Raw genomic sequence first — 19,692 nt, forward strand, 5'->3', positions numbered from 1 at the left:
TTTATGGGATTTTTTTCTTTTTCTTTTCTTTTTTTCTTCTTTCTTCCTCCTCCTTCTTATTTTTCTTTTTCTTTTTTCTTTCTTTCTTTCTTTCTTTTTTTTTTTTTTAATTTTACCTTCCGGAAATTAATAGGGGGAGAAATCCTTCTTGCTGTCCCTCCCCCCCCCCCACGCCTTATTCCCCAGGGAAGGGAGACCCCCAAGACGCTTGGTACTTGCCCGCAGCATTGCTTCCACCTGAGCTCCAGGATGGCTGCGCCGGGCGCAGGGGGCAGCGACCGAAGCGGCCGCTTGGTCTAGGCTCTCGCTCCATGTGCTGGGCGAGCACCGTGTGCGGGTCCCCCAGCGAGCTGCCACTGTCGCAGCCCGGAAGGAATGTGCCCTGTTGTTAAGGACCCTGACTGTTTTACACCAATGATTTGCCACTGCAAAGTTGCTTGCACCAACAACACTCTGTCGTTGATGTTTGGATGCAAGGTAGGACGAGGGGTTCGTGTCTTTTTAATGCATGCTGCCTCCCATGGGGAAGCAAACAATTCCTTTTGTTGTTTATTTATGTGTCTGGCTGTTGGGAGAATGACAGAAGCTTCGCTGCGTTGTCCTCGCAGGAGCCGGCTGGGTTTGGGAACCTGGAGAACCCAATGATTTTTCATTGTCCAATGTAGGGATGATGACCCGGTGGTGACAGTACCCTGTCTCTAACAGAGGCTGTGAGAGGAGATACTCCTTGGAAAGGGGGCGCCTTAGGTGTCTCTTCTCTTGGGATCTCGTTATACATTTAGCTAGTGCCTGAGCTCCTAGATGCTGATTTGAAAGCTAAACTCATCACAGATCACCACCACCTGGAGCCAGCCCACATGCAAGAGTAACTGAGGTGGTAGATGTAGTCCAGATGAAATTCAACACATCAATTTGGGATTTAGCACTTTTAAAGATGTTGAGTTTATTTCTGTTTTAAATGAAAATCTGTAGCTAAGATCATGGTTAGCCCTAATTGACTGTCCATTTGAAATAAACAAACAAAAATTTTATCAAGAGGTGCCACAGTTCCTAGTAAAGTTTGTACCAAATAACTGTCCTACCCTGGGTTTTTGCAAAGGGGATTGTTAATTCACAAGGAAATGAAGTTTGAAGTTTTTTGAAGCAAGTTACCATTCATTGCTCCTTCTCTGAAATATGTTAATAGAGCTTTCTTGTTGCACCTGAGGATGCACTCTCTGAAAAAGATGCACCAAACTTGCCAATTGAAAAGTCAGTCCACGAGTAGACTGAGTACATATCCCTTGCTCCTAGGTAGAAGTCTTTACTTCTTATTTTGGAAAGCTATTATGTTCCTTCAGCTTGTTTATATAGAACATTTCTTGTGGCTATTTAGATAACTCTTTAAGGTTCAGTGGGGGGAGATAGAGGGAGAGCTCTTCATCTGAAATAACTAAAAATTCACTTCCATAAGTGAATAAAAGTCACACAATTCCCATTGTTCTGAAGGATAATACCAGAGTCTGAATTGGACAGCTGGTAAGCACCTTAGGCAGTAAAGTTAATGAAACATACACATTCAGCTTCGCAGCTAGTGCTCAGAGAAGGTGTAGACTTAATGGAAAAATTGGGAGTCCGGATTGTCTTGTACCTACTGTGCCTAGAGAATTTTCTCTTCTCTTGGGGCCTGACGTTTAGGAGGTGATTTCTGAGACCCCTTTAGGTTAACATTCTTTGATGAAGTCTTTTATAAAATCCTTTAATGGTAAAATTTATTGCCAAATATTTATGTAAGTTTTACTCATTATGACATTTTGCACCTTATCTTCGTCTTAAAAACTATTACTCATGGACTGGGGATGTAGTTCAGGTGTAGAATTTTTGCTCAGCATTTATGAGGCCTTGGGTTAAATCCCCAACACAGAAAAAAAAAAAAAAATCCTACTAAAGAGAAGCTAGATAATTCTTTTGAAACCCTCAAAGAGATCTTAGAATTGCTGAAGGTTCATGTATTAGTCACTGTCAGCAAGATGTACATGAATGAACAGCACCAATAACTAACTCCCTATTCAACTTGCCACTCCTCCCACACTCTTCTATGCACTCTCTTTTCTAATTGCACTTAGAGAAGCATAAGCAATGGCTACTGTGTAAAATCCATTCCCATGAACTTATGGGAATTTTTTTGCAGGCCTAAATGCTTAGTAACAAAGGTGAATTATTTATCCAGGGAAATTAAACACAAGCTAATAATCAAATAAGATAAACTGTTGGTATGAAGAATGTTGTTAAATATACATTTAACTCTTTTAAGTTCATTTTAAAATAAGGTTTTATTTTAATAAGTTTATATTTCCCCCTGACTTTCAAACCATACTGGAGCAAATTGGTACATGCACTTTTTTTTTTTTTTTTTTTTTTTTTAAGAAGCTGGGTAGTTTAACTTCTTTTTGGTTCTCTTGCTTTTAGGGTGTTTTTTGTTGTTGTTGTTGTTGTTTTGTTGTTGTTGTTTTGAAATAAGCCACCATGCCTGGCTTGCTTTTAGTTTTCTGGTTTAACAAATTCATTTTCTGTGAGAGATTCATGTCGGTAGGATGAAACATCTAAGTAGAGTATGTTGGTTGACACTGATCTTTGGAAAACAAATTAATTCTATGAAAAAAAATTATTTTGAGAGGTTCTAGCCAAGTATTTGGTATGATAATTCTTAAAATCATTATGTAATGGTATCGATTAAAATAACCATAATTCCCAGATGGTTAATTATGAACTGGTTAATGAAAGGCTTCTTCCTTAGAATCTTAAATATGAAAATAGTACTAGAAATTTCTACTCTAGCTTTTCTCTAGTGAAGTTCTTTAACACTATATGTCAGAAGCAACAAAATATAATGTAGAAAACTTGCTTATGCAAAATGTGAAACATAACATTTCAAATGTAGATTTCACATTTTCTAAGTATGTGATTTCTCTTAAGTCTCAGTTTCTTCATATATAAAATGGCCACAGTGATAACTACTTTCTTACATATTATTATGTTATTATGAGGCTGAAAATTTAAATGAGGTACATGCAGTGCTTAGAATATATTAATTTATTAAGTGATTGGTACTTTTATATAAGTCATGGTTATTTTCATAGCTCTACTAAGGGGCTTATCACTTCTGAGAGGAACCTAGAATATTAAAATAAATACATGTTCAAAACTAAACAGCTATTTTAGAATCCCTAAAATAGTTGTTTTGAGAAGTTTTTCACCTTTGCTATGAGCTCAACCATTTTTCTGAAAGTTGCCTTTCTTTATTCTAGTCTGACTATTCATATGGATACATATTACATATTAGTAGAACATTTACAAAATAAAGTATATTTATTAGAATCACGCAAAACTGACACTGTTGTTCCACTCAATCAATAAATATTCACAAAAAGCCAGACACTGGTATCATGTCCATAACTGGCCTTGTTCTCTATGATTTCAAAGTTAAATGATTTGGCAGATGGCTATATTATTTGCAATACTTTATTTTAAAGAAAAATAAATCATAATGACTTCAACCAGATCTTTAAGCTATATGACAATAAGGAGCTTCTAAAAACTTACATTCCTTGCGCTATTTCCCTAGGAAGCGTGAAAATGAGATTATTATGAAGGATATTTATTTTCTTTCATATAAGATACTTAGCATGGCAAAGTCTAAAACCATGTTTATGTGTAGGTCAGTCTGTTTCAAAAATACAAAAACTGTCTGTTCTTATTATCCCAAACCTATTAATGGTTTGAAGGATGCTCAGCAATTTGAACATTCAAAGTAGAACCCCCAAATTAGTTTGTCACTTGTTATCTCTAGGGCGCTTCTTGCTGCATGTTGGCTATGATTCTGTTTAGTTAACTGACTATATGACTTGTGACTAAATATGCAGTGTCTTTCTCTGCTAGTCTATCTCCCAGGCACTGTGATAGATGTTACAGATGCAAATGTAAATATGACACCATTCCTTTCTTCCAGAAATTCCGAGTCTATTGATGGAAGCAATTCCACTTTTTTCCCCTAAAGTACAGAGTACCCACAGCAACCTGGCTTTAAGTCTCTTAAGAAAAGCTAAAATATCTTGGTTCTAAAGAGTTTTCCCATTATAGCAATCCTCTTTTCCCCCAGTCCATTGCTATTATTAAACATCACAATTTATGGAAATGAACTTTCCGTGGAAAAGGAGGATTTCTAAAAGGCTACTTTTTTCCTTTCATAGTAATTTAAGTGTCATGATCAGAAAACAGACATCAGCTTTACCTTCACCTGTTTTCTTCACCTATGGAGATTCATATTCTAAATGTAATTTTAAGTTCCAGCCTTTATTTCATTTCCCTTTTCTTTATCTTGTGCATAGCTGCGTCACTAAGATTAGTAGTCCCTGTGTGTCCTCCTGCTCTTACCCTCCACTTCTAGTCATCAACATATCCAGGCAAAAAGAACAGAAAAGGAAGGATATTTATAATTTTTCTTAATATACTAAAAGTAATTTTTAAAGTTTCTCTACAATGATTTGTTTGCTTCCTTGATTTAAAAGAAAGGTGTAATTGAAATATAGTTCAGGCTAAAAATGGACAAATGACCAGAGTAGAAATTTCTTGAAAAAGGATACATGGCAAAATGCTCAACATCATTAGACTTCAGAGAAATGCAAATCAAAACCACAATAAGCTATGACTTCATATCTGTCAGGATGACTATCCAAAAAGATAAGCAACAACAAGTGTTGATAAGAGTGTGGAGACAAAGGAAGTCTTGTGCACTGTTGGTAGTGATGTAAATATGTGCAGCCATTATTTTAAAAAAATGTAAGGAAGATGAGTGTGGTGACAAACATCTGTAATTCCAGCAACTGGGAAGGTTGAGGCAGGAGGATTTTAAGTTTGAGGCTAGCCTAAGCAAAGTAGCAATGTCATAAGCACCTTAACGGGAACCTGTCTCAAAATAAAGAAATAAAAAAGGGCAGAGGTGAGGGTATAACTCAGCTGTAGAGTGCTCCTTGTTTCAATCACCAGTACTGGAAAAAAATAATAGAGTATGGAAGTTTCTTATAGTACAAAATTTGAACTGCCGATTATCTATCAATCCTTCTTCCAGACATATATTCAAAGGAAGTGGAAGTGGCACCTCATAGAGATATCTGCCCCCTCATGTTAATTGCACAGTGTTCCTAATTGCCAGACATGGAATCAATCTATGGGTCCATAAACAGATAAATAAAGAAATTGTGTTGTGTGCCTGTGTGTGTACACATATGTATATGTGCACACATGTATGTACATGTATGTTTTTATATGCTCTTATATAAGGTAACTAACTGTAAGATAATAGAAATGTTTATTGTATTGACTGTAGTAATCATTTCAGTAGGTATAACAAAGCATGTTGTATACCTTTTGTCTATAATATAAATATGCATACACATACAAATTTTTTAAAAAGATACGTTTTAAACTTTAGGTAACCTCTCTTTTTTTTCCCCAATAGTCATTTGTTCAAACCATTAAATCAAACGACTAAGTCCTTAGGCCAAATCATTTGCCTTTAATATCCTCTTTGATGTATTAATATAGAGAAAAGTTTTGAAAATGTTGTAAAATCCTATAATCTACTTTTTCCAGTGAATGTTTGGACATCTCAAACTTCTCTACTCAAAGGAAAGAAATCATATTGTAGAAAACAGCTTTGCTTTTTCTACATAGTGACTCCTCAAAAGGAAGAGGGAGAGTAAGGAGAAAGTTAAAATGGACAAAAATAGGAAAAAGAAGAAGGAATTGAAAAAAGATGAGTCCAGCTACTATAGAGGTAAAGGGAAGAAAGGAGAAAAATAATTTGGCTTGATCAAATACCTAAGCACTATTTTAGGTGCTTTACAAGTGTATTTGTTCCAATCTCCATAGTTTTTAGGCAAGTAGAAAAACGAGATAGGGAAGCAGGGAGAATAGCATAGGATGATGTGAAGAGAAAGGAGAAAGAAGGGGCAGTGGGTTGTGGGTTCCTAACTCTAGAGGGTGCTCTTACACTCACCCAAGAACAGAGAGACTGTCAGCACCTCCCTGGTGGACAGTTCCCTGAAACCTTCTGGTTTCCTACACCTCTTCCAGATGTGCTTTTCCTGCTTAGGAAGTTTGCACAGAGAAATGGTTTTGTTCCTTCCTTTATTTGAATAAGACCAACATTGTTGTAAAAGTTATGGTTTTAGAAAATTCATCAGTTGATATATCAGTGTGTGTATTTCTGCTATTGGTAGGACACATTTCCTGTCAGTATTTTGAATATTGAAAAATAGATTTTTGGATTATTCTTTGTTTTTACTTTATAGTAATATATGTTGTTGAAATAAATTAGAAAAACAAATTCAAAAACAAAACAAATTTTAGAAAACACATATAGTCCCAGAGGATTAGATATAAAATTGTATATTTTTATGTATAGTTTTTGTTCTTCTTGATATATATATATATATATATATATATACATATATATATATATATATATAGGTTATTTGAGAAATGTAGTTGTTATTACATTGGTTTTGCATATTAATATATTAATTTATGTTAGCCTTTGCAAACATATTTTAATAGCTCTATGATAGTTAGCTTTCCTTATCTTTGGATATTTAGTTTTCTCCCACAGTTTCTACTGTTAAATCAAAACTACCAAGTTAAGGAATAAATCCTTTTTGAAGTTGAAATTATTTTGGATAGGATAGAATAAATAAAATTACTGTCAATATTCTTTAATTTTGCTAGATGATTGGTATTGCTACATTTATTTTAAAGATGACTGTATAAATTTGCATTGCATTCTCAAGCTTTAAATTGTTTCATTCTATACCATAAGGATTTATTAATAAAAGACAATCTAGCTTATTCTCCTGCATATAGGATTAAAACTTTGTTAAATTGTATGTTCATAGAAGTCTCATGACTATATTGATGTGTCTCATTTTGAATTATTCAGTCCAGTATTCAGTGCTGGGTGCAGCAGCATACATCTATAATCCCAGCCTCTCAGAAAGCTGCAGCAGGTAGAATGTAAGTTTCAGGCCAGCCTGGAATAGAATACCCTTGAATTCAATTGCCAGTATGCAGGTTGGGAGAGCAGAATATCTAATATTCAAAAATTCCAAATGTTCAAAATGGATACATTAAAGGAACTTCTATTTACATTATGGAAGCATTCGTCTCTGTACTAACACACATGCTGACTTGTTATCATTTATCAGATAATTTTCCATGCTTTACAAATGTCACCTCAATTATCCTCACAGTAACCCTTTGAGATGAGTATATTAGTTATCCTGATGATACCTGTGGGGAAACTGAACCATGAATCTCTGCTGAAATTGTCAACATACCCAAAGTCACACAACTCCTAAGTAATGAAGCCAATATTCAAGCCTAAGTGGTTCAGATCAATAGCCTATGCTTATTTCCAGAATAAATGTAGATCTCTTTCAAATAACAGGTTCCTTCTTACAACTTACAAAAATATCATTTACACTCACATTTCTGGGAGGACACCTGAATTTGAATGTAAGGCACACTTATCAGTGAATTCAGCCTTTCTCTTCTTAGAGAAATTTGATGCAGCACACCATTTTTCATAGTATTTATGCTCTCATTTTCCACATGAGGTTACTAAATCATATAGACAGGAGGTGTGACTCAAGGTCACACAGCAAGTCATAGCTGTAACTAGGTCTCCTAATTTCTAACTCAATGTCCTTCTTTCTATGTCATGAACTCTAAGAACTAGAAGTTCTGAGAGTCAAGATAATGAAAGAATTTTACATGTTTCATGTCTAGGAAGCAGGAAAAATAACACCCTCCTTGAAGGACTATTAAAAAAATTAAGTGAGATACTACCTATGGGTGCATTTAGCACAATGTCTGTCTGTGGTGAATACTTAATGTGTGTTTCTTTCCTTTGCCTTTCATAAGCCACTATGCATGCTGGTGAAGAAAGTGGAAATTGTCAATAGAATAGTGTTCAGTAAAGTAACTTGAAATTTATCCATCAGTAAACGAGGTAAATTTTGATCTATCTACATATTATTAAAGTGTTTTAATGTTCTAAAAGGGAGAATCCAGAAGTTTACATAATTTACACCCCCCCAAATATTCCTAGATTAAAATTGACCCAGAAGGAGAAAATGAAAAATGAGCTTATGATGAAATAGGTGCTTTGCTAGTCTCAAACAAGTAGGCTACATGGGCCTTGTGTCACTTTTGACAAAGTATTCTTGCCAGTTCAAGTTCTTTTAAAACTTATCATAAGTAAACAAATGAGGATTAAAAAACTCAATGTTAAAATTAAGAAGGATTTACTGTTATGCTACCATTAAAATATGTTCATAAAAACGAGTGTTGAGTCATCAAAATCAGGATCCTGAAAATGCTCACACATTTTATGGGGCCTTTTGCCTTGTAGTCACTCATGGATACCAGGTCATAATCCAAGGCCCATTTAGTGAAATCACCACAGTCCCTCCTGAACTAAAAATCACCCTTGGACTCCTATGGTACCTCCTACTTAATGCTTGCACCTTAATTGTACTATTGTAAAGTTCCATTTACTTGTCTGTTTTCCCATCTGAACTGTGAGCTCAACAGAACCAGAGACTATATATCTTAAGATTTAGAAGAGTTCCTTAAAAATCTAGCAAGTAGAGCTGTTTCTGTTCCACAAAAAGACAGTCAATAAATATTTGCTGAATGAATGTGTGAGAAATAGATTTGTCCATAAATGTTTACTGAATGAATGGGTGGAAAAAAATAAAGGTTGCATATTTTGTTATTGTTCTTTTATCATTTTCCCTTAACAGTTTGCCTCAGAGGACCTCTTATGTTATTAAACTTCTTAGAGATCATGTTCTCTGAAATATAGAATATGTCTAACCCTGGTATTGTGGATCATTTTTTGTCAACTTGATAGGACCATGGGGTGACTAGAGATTTGGTCAAATATTACTATGACAATTGAAAGTTGCTTCTGAATGAGTAGATTGAATAAAACAGATTGCCCTCCCTAATATGTATGCAACTTATTCAACCAATTGAAGACCTGAGTAGAACAGAGAGACTGAACAAGAGGGAACTCCTCCTGCCTATGTTGAGTTGGAGCACAGGTGTTTTCTTGCCTTTGAACTTGAAGTGAAGCATTATCTTGGGTTTTGATCCTGGAGTCTTTCAGACTGTATTTATACCACCAGCTTTACTGATTCTCAGGTCTTTGTACGGGTGCTAGAACTGCATATTGGCTCTCCTGGGTCTCCAGCTTGCTGACTACAGATCTTAGGACTTTGCCCTGCATAATAATGGGAACCAGTTCAGACACGGGTAATATTAGTCAGGTTTCTCCACAGAAACAAAACCAAAAGCTATATATTTCTATGTATTGCTTCTCTTCATCTTTTTCAAGGTGACTAAATGTAATCTGGACTTTCTAAATTATTATTCTAGGTCAGAAAGGAAAACAAGTTGGCTTTGGAGTCAAATCTACCACTGAGCTTTGTGGTTCAACTTTTTTTTTTTTTTGGAAATGTTGAAAGTAAAAGATATCAGAAAGTAGTGGCATGACATAGAATGTGCTCTTTTTCCTTGGACAGAAGTGTGAAGGGACAATGGAAACAGAGAAGGGAACATTAGATTATATTCTGCTCTGTCCTATCTAGACCAAGCAGAGATACTGGTTAAGTCTGGAGACTTGGGCAGGTAAACAGAAGTAGGTCTCAAGTCCTGAAGGTAGAGATTGGTATTATATCTGACCTTAGGGAAGCTCTTTTGCCTGAGCTTCAGTTTTCTCATCTATATAATGGAGGTAATATATAGTTAGTGGGTTTGTTACACCAGACAAATAAGAAAGCAACAAATACAATATCTGTTGTATACTGTCTATTAAATAAATTCTAGTTTTATTCTTCTCTGTCTCCTCACAGTTTCTTTCCATTTTATTTTTATTTGTGTTGGGATAGTATGAAATAGTCCACAAAACTTTTTCACTTTGACATGTGTGACTCAGGAGCATTATAGAAGAGAGTTCAGTAGGTGAATCAGATCTGATATTAACAGTATCCTTCACTGAGTATGTACCAACTGCCACCACTTTGCTAGGGAAGATTTTATATATCATTCTTAACATATTATGGATTGTTAGAGTCTGTAAACAAGTCTGGATGGCGCCTGGCAAAATGCCAGAGGGAGTGGTTTGTGAGGTGGAGCCAGCGAGCCCATTAAGTGTGGAGATTCCTTATTGGTTGACTGCTGTATCTATTTTATGCTAATTAAGATAAGCTGTGTGGAATGTATAAATACCACTCCTGTCCTACAATAAATGGCTCTCACTCCTGCTGTATCAATGTACACAAGTTGCTCGTCACCGCCCCCCCCCCCCCCCCCCCCCCCCCCCCCCGGTTATTTTGCCCAGCCAGCCGGGCTGTGGCAGAGGATATATCCCATTTTCTGTTGTTTGAAGTAGTGCTGACATAACTTTCCTTGCCCCATGATTTCATCTCAGAATCTGTGAGAAGATCCTTCTGGCCCCCAGAGTGCCTTCCAGGTGAGCACACACTCAGAATCATGTGTGTTGTTATGGCTTTGTTACCAGAGATGTTCATGCCTGGAGGAATCTAAGTAGATAATTCTTTTTCTGACATCTGCCTGAGAAAATTTAATTTTAAATATCAGTAAACCTTATTTTCTTTATTTAAAAGGCCAAATGATCATCCAAAAGAAATAGTCTTTGGGATTCTTCAGGCTTCCTAATTCCCAAATAAACTTTTTGTGAGTTCTGTAAAATGAAAACATTTTTCTCTCTGTGCTTGAGCCTTGTTCATTGCCCTGTGCTGGAGCTATTTCCCCAGCAAATTGCTGTGGTTGGTCTCTTAAGCCAGAAGGAAGAAAAAAGGTTTTATAATGAAAATGCTGACAGGTTCTTATCTACGGCAGTATGAGTGGGGATGCTATGATCTCATTTATTGTAGAAACCGGATGCCTGTTTTGGCTGAAGGGAGAGAAGGCATCCTTCAAAGCTCTAAGGTTTTAAATTTTTATCTTGAAGAGTTTGTGAGGAGGAAAAAAATAGCTCTGCGGAAATAGGAAATTATGACTACACAAACTGTACCTTTGTTCATCCAATAAAGTCGTAAGTTGAATTTCAACAACTAGATTTTAAAAGCCTAGACCTTAGATCTCAGATGAAGGTGGTCATAGAGTTTCAGAGGCTGTAAATGGGGGTTGTATATTTTCTTGCTGCAGAGAGGACTTACCTTTTGTAATGTCTATATATGACTAGCTAGAAAGAACCCCCAATCTTGATTTTGTTCATGTTTAAAATAATGTCTATCATTTTCATTTATATAGCATTCTGAAACAATTGAATCTTTTGTTCTTCAATAGCTCTAGGAGGACGATATTTTACAAATGAGGAAACTAAATCACATTGAGTTGAAAATTCTCTTCACTAGAGTCATTTAAGTCTTAGGCTAAAGTCCACTTCTCCAGGATATTAAGGTGATCAGATAACTAATTGGGACTTGACTGGCTGTCCTTTAAAGTTCCTTTAATAGACATCCTATAGCATTAAATCTTGCCTAAGGTCACACAGTCTATAGTGGTGGCACTGAAGTTTAAGTCTAGAATTTGCACTACAAGCTCATGAAGATTCCCCCTTTTTCTTGTTTGTTCCCCGTTAAGCATTTCCTAGGGACTGACCATGCTTCCAAAGCACAGAACCAAAATATATGATACAAAGAGAAGTGGAAAGAGCTGCTGCGTGACCCATAACACTGACGGATGTGATCAAAGTTAAGTGTGTGTTATGGAGGTGAATCTGGAAGAGTGAAGGGTACATGGTGCTAGGACCTCAGAGAATGCATACCAGTCAAGTGAAGTTGCTCCTGTGCAAGGAAGACAGATGTGCATTTCAGACAGTAAAGGCAGAAGTAGTGAATGACTTCAGGGTGTTAGTTCCTTCTTTCCTTTGGTTTCTAACCTCTTATAGGCAACTTCTAACTTGGAAATACAATGTTTGCTGTTCTCCTGGGAAAGATAGAAGTATTTGTTGGGCTCACTGAAGGCACTGATGGATTTATCTTTTATTCTTTACAACTCACATCAGGAGTTCAGGACCTGGATATTCACTTCCTACTTTCAGTCAAATCAGTTTCATGTCTGCTTTCACTATTTCACTATCAGTTATTTATACTTTTAATGTCATGCTAAGAACCTCAGTGATTTTCAAGTGCTATATTATATATCTTTCCCTGAAAAATGAAAATCTTAATGTGCAAAAATGGCCTATGGGTTAGATATTTGTTGTTCTTATTTCACTCAGCTTTCTACTAACAACCAAAGTCTAGATATTTCCTTGTGGGACTACATTCATTAGGCATGGTTAATTTTTAGATATTACCTGACTCCTATGGACTTTTTTTGTTCTACTCATGTGGAAACAGAAATATAATTCCTATTTTTTTTGACTAAAAAAAGACACCTCAAAATGTGTTTTAAACTAACAGAGTTAGGTGTTGTGCCATTTTGAATGAACATTTGGCTTTGATGTATGTTAGTCTTCTGTATAAACATCTTTAGGGAAGAGAACTATCTGGGAAACCCTAAACTTTCTCTCATAGTTGTTTAGTAGTTTTTTCCCTTTACATTTAATTGATGATGTTTTATTTTACTTAGTTTCTCTCTGAAAGCAGTTTAGGAAAACTATGCAGCAACTTCTATTCTGATGTAACTGAATTTTTAGTAAATTAAGAGATAATAAATGAACTTAAATAGATTTGCAGAGGTTCAGCTTTTTATTTTTTTTCCAGCTGGTTAAATATCTAGATGGCTTTCTTACTTCCTGTCTGAAGAAGCAGATTTGCTAATATGATTTTCTTCAGTCCCAGAATATTAATGATAAGGATTTGGTGTTGTGTCTCATAGATGATGGTGGGTTTGAAGATCTTTATTAACCATCGCAGACTCAGTTCCACTTAATTGGATTCCATGTTAAACTGCAGTGAATCTATCAAGGTGTTTTGGTATGCTGTTCAGAAGGTATTAATGGAATGGTGTACTCAGTGTATCTGTATTCACATACTTTCAAATAAATAGTCTTGACATACTGACAGTCTGAAGTTCCTCCCTGGCATCATTGACTATTCAGAGCCCCGAAAGCACACTCTGTGTAACTGCTTTTGGCTCTGAATCATCTATCATTTTGTACTGTTATTTAATTGTTTCATATAAACATTCTACTTGCCAGCAAGAACACTATCGATTTATTTAGCAAATAAATTAAGTATTGCCTTCTACATTTATTTGCCCAATAGCTTATAATAGTATGAACTTTTTCCAAGGAGGGAGGTCAAAGAAATTTTAATAGTGTCCATTCCTATTCTTCAGGATTCAGTTTATGTCATCCCCTTGTGGAAGGCATTGCTGGCCACCATGTCCTCTCTGCTCCCATGGAGCCCTGAACTTCTTTCTATCATATTGAGTTAAATTGTCAGAAGGCTCTAAATATTACTCGCTATCAGAGTCAGGGACTTATCTTGAATATTAGTACTGCAAGGTACTAATGTAGTGCTTGCAGCATACTAAATGCTCAGTGTATTATGTTTATTGAATGATGGGTTTTTGTAACTTTTAAATTACATAAGCAATTGAAACCCAGTGTTATCTTCAAAGAAGAAAGACCCGACTTTCTGTTAAATTTTCCATGCCTCCTCTATGATTCCAAATATACTTCATTTTTAGGGTGTTTTTAGCTGCACATAATTTATGTTGAATTCCACTTCCTAAGATCAGAAGGAAAAATAAGATATTTGATAAATATATATGGAATGAACAAATAAATGAATCTCCTCAATCCTTAAGACTGAGATCTACAAGTTGGTTGATAGGTACTTGATGAGGGAATAGGTGGATACATGACAAACTATAAACATAACTTTCACTGTAAACTATATTTTGTGAGTTTGTTTACATCCATATTAAAACAATTTATAATTTTCTAGTAGCTGGAAGGGATTTGCTGTTTTTATTGCTTATAAGATGATAAAAGACTTTTTCTATCAGACAGCTTCAGTATCCAGGTGTTGTCCAGTGTCTTTAGGAGAACCAAATGATTTGTATTTGGACTTATAAGGGGAGTTTCTCTGCTACTTTATAGGATGAAGTCTAGCTCCATTGTGACCCCAGGTCCCTGGGCCTTACTGCTCCAGTTTCCTGGATTTACTGTAAACATGTAGCCACAAAATGGTCCAAGGAAACGAGATCTCAGAAAATTCCCCAGTGTCTAGTGAGCTTCTCAACACCACTATCTTATCCATAACTACTAGAGTTACCAATTTCTGTAACATTCTCCGGAATTATTTCTGGTTAAACCTCATTTGTTTTCCACTTATTAGCTAAACTACTTTGAATGTTTTATTCTCATCAATAAATTCTTCTGGCCAGCTAGGCAGAACTGTTTGACTGTTGCTAAAAGCAACCAGCTAAAAAGTTCTTAAATTAACTAACAAGCCACATCAAATTCTTTCTAGAAGTGAGAATGTGTATGTGTGTACGTGTTCATATGTCTACTTCAATAAAAAATGTACAGGTAAAGGAATAAAACAGTAATTATCTATAGATTCAGGTTAAGCAGGGCTTCTGTCTAGAAGAACCAATCAAATAGAATGAGATGAGAGTGATTTGTGAAAATAAGAAAATGAATTAATTGATAAAAGCTCTGATCAATGGTGGTTGAGCAATTTGAATATCAAAATACTCCACACCTTAAAATTATTATACTGGTATGAATTCTGGGCCACCTGTAGAAAATTTAGGTTATATAGTACATGAGGGCCAAGACCTGCTCTTATCTATGTATTATTCTACCACTAATGTTCAGCATGATTCCCAGCACATAATAAGTGCTTATGAATATTTGCTGTATATATGAAAGAAAGATGGTCTAGGTAGTAATCTTCTTTTGTCACTGGGGAAATGGAGGTCCAGGGAAATAGATATCATTCCATTCATTTACTGAGAGAAATAAGCTAAATTCGTTCTCAAACCCAGCTCTGCCTAACATTGAGTAATGTACTCTGAAGTGAATGTTGTTTTTTTCTTTTAAATTCTTTGCAGGAAAAAGGAAATAAAACTTGGAAGAACCTAGGTTTGGAAACTCATTACCTAGGAACTGATCCCTGTGAAGATAGTGTAGCACAGACACATGGAAGCATATTTTACAAATTTGACATATTAAAAACTCAACTTCTACCGTTTATTAGCAGTGGAGAAATTGGAAAAAATGTTTTAAATTTCTAATTACTAGCCTTCAAGTGCAAATGGAAATACTAATGATTTGTTAAAACACATAAGAATTAAATGAAATTATAAAATCAAACAAGCATTTTATATAGTATATGCTAAGAAATATGGACTACTATAATTACCATTGTTTAAAGCAGAGGAGAAAGCAATAAGATAGTGTACTACTTTAGAGAATATATTCCACCAAAATAAGTACATATATACATACATGTCTCACATCATTAAATACTGATAATAATGTTTTAATATATTTTTAATCTTGAATGGAACTAAAAACATAACTTAGGAACTCTAAAGATATTCTTAGTTTAAAAGACTACTTTCATTTTCTTATTTAAACTTACTTATTCAAAGTTGAATACTTGTATAATTTGCTTCTGTTAATTGTCAACAAATTTAATTTCTAAAACAATTTTACCTCAGCCCCTGAGACTGGACTATCTGATTATACATTAATGTTTTGAGAAAACTGTAATTTTGGGTATGTTATTTTGTCTGGGGGGGCTACATTTGTGAAAGAAGACTGCTTGAATCTTGCTTATGTGAGTGGTAAACATTTACTTCCTTCATTTATGGAACAACTTGCTTCAGCCCCTATAGTTTATCTGGGTAGAAACAACCTGCTTCAATTTTTGTGGCTTAGCTCAAATTTAATCTGAGGGAAGAAAGGTCAATGATTTAGAACAAGTAAGGGCCTGGAGATATTCCTCAGAGAAATCAAGTGACCCCTACTGCCATGAATACGGTTAATACTGATTCGTGTAAACCGTGGCACTGCACAGTCTTTCTTATAAAGACCGTACACTCATTTTTTTTTTTTTTTTCAAAAGAAAGTTGACTCAGTGAATCTAAGCCTAGGAATACCTCATTCAGCAGGCATAATGTGGGGGAAATTATGGGTTCTGCTTAAGCACATTTTCTTCAAAAAGTAAGCCCCTTCAAGTGTGGGAAACATTTTAATTTCAAGCATTTTTGGTGAAGTACTTAGAGGTATAGTATAAATGCTCCTGTTTCAATGATACTATGAGGACCAAAATAAATGAGATATGAAAGCTTTTTGGGGAAAAGTTGATTATCTCAATTAATAAGAATTAATCCATTTCATAGTTAATCTGTATGTATGTATCTGCAGGTAGAGAGAAACAGGTTGAAAATTTCTATTTTGAGAGGTACACGGAAGAGGAAGTGTAGCAAAGATGACCAAGAGATTTAGTACTACAGAAATAAAGTGAGGAGAGAATCTCAAGAGTAAGGGAGCTGATGTTACTAATGATTCATTCATTATCCACTTAGCAAATATAAGACATATTGGATAGTATATTCCAGATTCTCACTAGGCAAATGAGGCATCAAAATTACCATGGTAGACACTGGGCATAGCAGAGAAGAACAGTTATTGAATAAAAAATGGTATTAGGCATGCATTTTACCATCATATATAACTAATTAGAGTAAATAAAAAGTGGCATTTGGTAATGCCATTAGAATAGAAATGAAAACAAAATTGTAGTTAGTTCTAGGGAGAATGAATAGAAGAAGGATAGAGGTCATTGCCAAGTATTATTTGAAGAAACATTTAGAGACAGATAGAAGAAAAATGGTGTATGATCTGGATAGGTCTGTAGGGTCTAGTGAAAGCTCTTTTCATACTCTTAGGCAAAGCCACAGAGAGAAAAGACAATGAGGACACCTAGAGTGGGGTATGAAGGAAACTGCCCAGTATTAGGACTTTTAAGACTTAGAATCCACAATTGGCTCTACTGTTTTCTGGGACTCAGTTTGATCATCAGTTAGAAAAAAAAAAAAAGTGTACATGAGGGGTTGGAGAGTGGAGGAACTCAAACACTACTGAAGTCCCTTTCAGTTTTCACTTTCTAAGAGTCCAAGAGAAGGAATATTGACATAAGAGGCAAGTTCCACAGATGGTGGTCAGGGTTCAGGTCCTAAAGTACTAAGTATTGAGTTAGGAGCTATGCTAGACGGTTTTCTTCAAACTATCTCTTGGAAGTAAACATCCCAATTTTCTTGTTAAGGAACAGAAACCTCAGAATACAGAGAATGAGTGACTTATCTACAGTTTTAAGTTAATGAGAAGAGCTGAGATTCAGATTCAGACATGAAAATAAAAGGAGTCTTCTCTCTTGATGAAACCCAATATAACAGAAAAGGATGTATGAGAATAAGCAAAGGGCTTGAGAACAGGAACTTGTGAGTTCTGGAGAAGGTTCAGGCTCAACCAGGGTTGGGACTGAATCCCAGAGACAGATGAGAGGCCCCCACTCAAGTGGCTGTGCCCTAGTCTGCAGTGCAGACTCAGCCCTGTTACTGGTGTTGTGTACAGCAGACTGTCTTACAGCCTGAGCACCAGAATGAGAAGTAGGAACTGGAGATGATCCAGGATCCAGGACAGGTACATATGTCTTGGTGCAAGTTTAAGTGGGAGACTGGAGTGTGATGTTAGGGTCTCCATCACTGACAGACTTGAGGCTTCTAGCTGGGCATAGACTCACAGTGGTCAGAAGTTGATACTGTGGGTGCCTCTGCCTTTCCTTGCCCAAGTTAACTTGTTTGTCTTTTTAATAGCCAAAGAGGCAAACGAAAGGGGGGGGGGGCTTGGAATAAAGCAGCCCAACATTCAAATTCAGACACTGCTCCTATTCAAAGAATGACCTTGAACACTAAACCTTTATGTCTGTTTTCTCCTTTGCAGTTTGGGGCTATTAATGTTAACCTTGTAGATTTTTGCAAATATTATCTGAGGTAAACTATATGATATGGCTTAAAAGTAATAATTTTAACCTTATTGTGTTATCAGCATTATTTCAGAGAGGTTTGATTTTTGTGGAAATTTTTGTTATCTTGATAGTTAAGTTAACCATATTCGATCAGATTTTCTCACAGAGTAACTTCATTTTCTAACTTCAGAGTCTCTCTCATCTTATAAAAAGAATTCTCAAAATGTCTCAGTACAAATTAATTTTTACATAATACCCATGAAAATGAAGACAGATTTTTTGTTGCCTTTTTATACTTAGTATCCATTTATATATTCTGAGATTGGCTTTACTGGATACTTCTCTGTTTGATTTCAGTGTACTCCATATTATCTTTAGTGTTTTCTCTTAACACAGTAATGCATATGGTAAATATTATTAGTTCATACTATATATTATCACCACATGTTAAAAGACACTATTAATGGTAAAATAACATCTTTAATAAACATTGTAAGATTTCACCAGCTTTCATTTCTTCTTGCTGAGTTAGATGTTAACAACAAAGAAAGTGAAGAAAGCAGCTTTTATTTTAAGCCTACTACATGTAAGAACTGTCCTAAGTGCTTAATGCCAAATGTATTTAATACTCAAATGAACATATGAGATAGTTATTAGCTCATTTTACATATGAGGAAATAGGCTTGGGTGGATTAAGTAACCCTTTTCATGTCATATTGCTAGGAAGTGGTACAGCCCACTTGACCCAAAGGTGTTCATGCACCTTCTCAAATATAGACCATCACTTCTATCATTAGTATATGAGACTTTTCTTCTAGTATTTTGGAAGCCAGCCTGTATGAAGTCCTTTTGTCCTATCACCTCAAAAAAAAATGGGTAAAAGAAAGAAGGAGTTCTTTAGAATTGCATATCTCAAACAGGAAAGGCACTGAGTCAGAGCCCAACCTGTTAGGAAAGCAAGCAAGCTAGAAGGTAACGATGCAAGAGGTGGGATGCAAATGTTTTTTTGAGCAACTTCCTTTTACCAGACTCTAAGTTTGACATCAGAACCTATGTTAGAGCCAAACCTGGTGAAAATTCTTCAGGAATGTTGGAATAAGAAGAATTTCTGCTGCCATCCATTATTTTCCTTGAATTTATGATTGGTCACACTATACTCCTTTGTAAGTTCTTTTAGTGACAGAATGGTTGTTCCCTTACCAGACAACTTACTCTGTTGTTGGGTAGGCTTCTTAATGTGAAGCAAAATTATAGCCAACAGTTAATGTAGTTCCCCTGTGCCCTAGGTACATTATTGACATTGTTACTAATCCTTACCCTAGCTCTTCAAGTAAAGTAAGTTCCTACATCACAAATATCTGGAGAAATTCAGGGGGATGCCCCTAGCCCTTACAGTCAATATAAGAGTCAAATATATTTCTCTTTGATTTTTTTTCACGACACCAATCTGATTGCCTACAAAATGTATCCTTTGATACTTTTCCCAAGAAGAAACCCAGGATATAGAAGTGCAACTGAGGTCAGCAGGAATTTAGGAATTCTGAATTTTGAGCAATGAGAGTAGAAGAGAAAGAAGCTGGGGGTGGGGCACAGAAGGTTGTGTCAAGGAGGAGTCACATAGTAA

The 19,692-nt window shown here is 35.6% G+C and overlaps 1 protein-coding gene across 1 annotated transcript in view; it reads left to right on the forward strand.

Annotated features, from left to right (window-relative positions):
* The first annotated feature begins 375 nt into the window (after positions 1-375).
* Dlg2 (discs large MAGUK scaffold protein 2) overlaps positions 376-19,692 on the forward strand; it is a 1,165,863-nt gene continuing 1,146,546 nt past the window's right edge. The window contains exon 1 of the mRNA XM_076843911.2: positions 376-477. Coding sequence (XP_076700026.1) covers positions 376-477 — 102 coding nt within the window. The remainder of the gene's footprint in view (positions 478-19,692) is intronic.

Source organism: Callospermophilus lateralis, chromosome 2, assembly GCF_048772815.1.
Source record: "Callospermophilus lateralis isolate mCalLat2 chromosome 2, mCalLat2.hap1, whole genome shotgun sequence".
In the NCBI taxonomy this organism is placed as follows: Eukaryota; Metazoa; Chordata; class Mammalia; order Rodentia; family Sciuridae; genus Callospermophilus; species Callospermophilus lateralis.